Below are 2,287 nucleotides of genomic sequence, written 5' to 3'. Positions count from 1 at the left end.
AGTGTGGACATGTAAAATTGTAAAGAGATGTAAAACTTATAATGAGCTATGTATAGTTTTGTGTTTGACCCATATGTGATGTAAATCCCGCTTATGTATACATGGTCTGTTTTATGGATATGTCTAGTTGATGAGTGTGGCTGACCAGGTTTAACATATACTGTGTGGACTCAACTAGGGCTTTAATGAGTGAGTGCATGCACAGGGTGAACCATGGGACAGAATTGAGTTTTTCATGTTTACAGGTTATGTTTGATCATGTATGGGATTTTACAGGTACCCAGAGAGTATAGCAGGTTTGCTACGGGTCTCGGCGGCCTTAAGCCGATCTGGATCCTAGCGCCGGTAGCGGTTCGGATTTCCGGGTCGTTACAATTTTAATATAATTTTAATGAACTCTCAAATTACTAAATTTAATAATCTAATTAGTATGTTACCTGTATTATTATTATTATTTTTTATATAATTTAATAATTAAATGAAAATAATATAAATTAATGATTAAATGACTGAAAAAAAATTAATATTTATATTAGTTTATATTTTAATTCAAATATTTAAATTTAAATTTAAATTAATTAATTTAATATTTATATTTAGGTGTAATTTCAATTTTTAAAAGAATCAAAATGTAACAATTCAATAAAATGTCAAATATAATATTTTATTATTTTTTTAAATAAAAATTAATTCTATATATAAAAATAATATTAGTTCATATTTAAGTATAATTAGATAATATATTTAATTTTAAACATGATTGTAATTTAATAATTAAATATGTCTTTAATATGATAAATTTTTTTTTCGCATTAATAATTATGAAAATTTTATAATAAATATATATTTTTAATAATTTTATATATAATATTATTTTAAATTAAATAATATGTCTATTATAAAATATTTATAATTATTATTATAAAATAAAATTTATCATATAAGTGTTAGAATCAATTTATTTAAAATTTGAACATTTAAATTAAAATATAAAGTGATATAAACGTTGTTAATAATAATAATAATAATAATAATAATAATAGCTAAATTATTAAATTAGTATATAAAAATTTATAGATCGATTAAAATTATGTTAAAATGTAAAAATTCAGCTACTTAAATTCAAATAAAAAATTTTGAATTAAAATATAAATGGACTTTTTGGATAGATGGCCTTTATAAATTAATTAAAATAATTCTTTAAAACTCAAAAAAAAAAAAATTACACAAATGCAAAATATGAAAATAAAACTTGACTCGTGAATCAGAGAAAGACATATATAGATTTTAACAATCACAAACTCAATGGTGCCCCACGGTCCAAACGGTGATTGCATAATTAAGGTTTTGGCTCCTCAACTTAAGGAAGCAGGGTTCGAATCCATGGTGCGACTATTAAAATTCAATAAAAACTGAACCATCTACCCTCGAGCGAGACACCCAATTCCTCTTCGCCACTTGCCCAATCCTGAATCGCACCCTCCCTCTCTCCGCTGGCAAATCACCACCATCATCTATTTTCTTTTTCTCTTTATTCCCAGTTCCACCACTGGCACTCGTCCTCTCCAATTCCGAATTCTCCCACAACCCCATTCTCTCGTCTCCATTATTTTCTTTGCATTTCACATATGATTTCTCATCTGGAAACTCCGGCAACCACATGGGAATGTGCGTTCCCTTCAAATTCCAACTTCGACGTGGAGAAATTGTATTCCCTTCTCTCAGAATGGCCTTAAAAAAGGGGATTTCTTTGGTGGAGTGGACAAAAACGGATAGATCATTTGATACGCATGAACTTAAGAGACTATTGCTCTTGTCTATGGTGGAGCCTCCTGTGAAACCTCGTATTGAGTAAATATCGTGGAGGGCGTTTACGATGTCGAAGACGTTGGATTGAGTGCGATTGGATGCATTGGAGTATGATGTGGCGGCCTTGGCTAGGGTTTTCAGGTAAAGGGTGGTTACTTGAGTTAGGTTTTCAAGGGCTGAGAGCTGTGTGGATTTGAAACCCAGTGATTGGCAGATCTGTGAGACTGCGATTTTGGTTAATTGAAATGCGAAATCATTCGATGAGTCTGCTGCTATTGGAGAGTGGGTTTGAGGTTTCTTTTGCTTTGGTTTTGGTTTCATGGCGTGATTTGATGTGCAGAGAGGTAGAAGAAGACCCCAACTTTGGCTTGATATGGAATCCTCTTCCTCGAAAACCCTAAGGCAGCCTTTGAAAATGGGGTTTTTGATGGTAAGTATGAGGCTTTGAGAGGAGTTTTCCGTTCGTTCGTAGTTCCTT

General features: G+C 31.0%; 1 protein-coding gene across 1 annotated transcript; it reads right to left on the bottom strand.

Annotated features, from left to right (window-relative positions):
• Nucleotides 1-1,294: 1,294 nt before the first annotated feature.
• LOC110603488 (transcription initiation factor TFIID subunit 8) lies at nt 1,295-2,287 on the bottom strand. The gene has a single exon (XM_021741231.2). It carries the CDS (start codon nt 2,128-2,130, stop codon nt 1,396-1,398), a length of 735 nt encoding a protein of 244 aa, XP_021596923.1. The 5' UTR covers nt 2,131-2,287; the 3' UTR covers nt 1,295-1,395.

Source organism: Manihot esculenta, chromosome 16 (genome assembly GCF_001659605.2).
Source record: "Manihot esculenta cultivar AM560-2 chromosome 16, M.esculenta_v8, whole genome shotgun sequence".
Taxonomy (NCBI): domain Eukaryota; kingdom Viridiplantae; phylum Streptophyta; class Magnoliopsida; order Malpighiales; family Euphorbiaceae; genus Manihot; species Manihot esculenta.
The sequence above is the reverse complement of the archived record's forward strand: the minus strand, read 5'-3'. Positions and strand labels throughout refer to the sequence as shown.

Bases quoted from the DNA above. Each gene is read 5' to 3' on its own strand.
- LOC110603488 (XM_021741231.2), bottom strand. From the start codon at position 2,130: ATGAAACCAAAACCAAAGCAAAAGAAACCTCAAACCCACTCTCCAATA.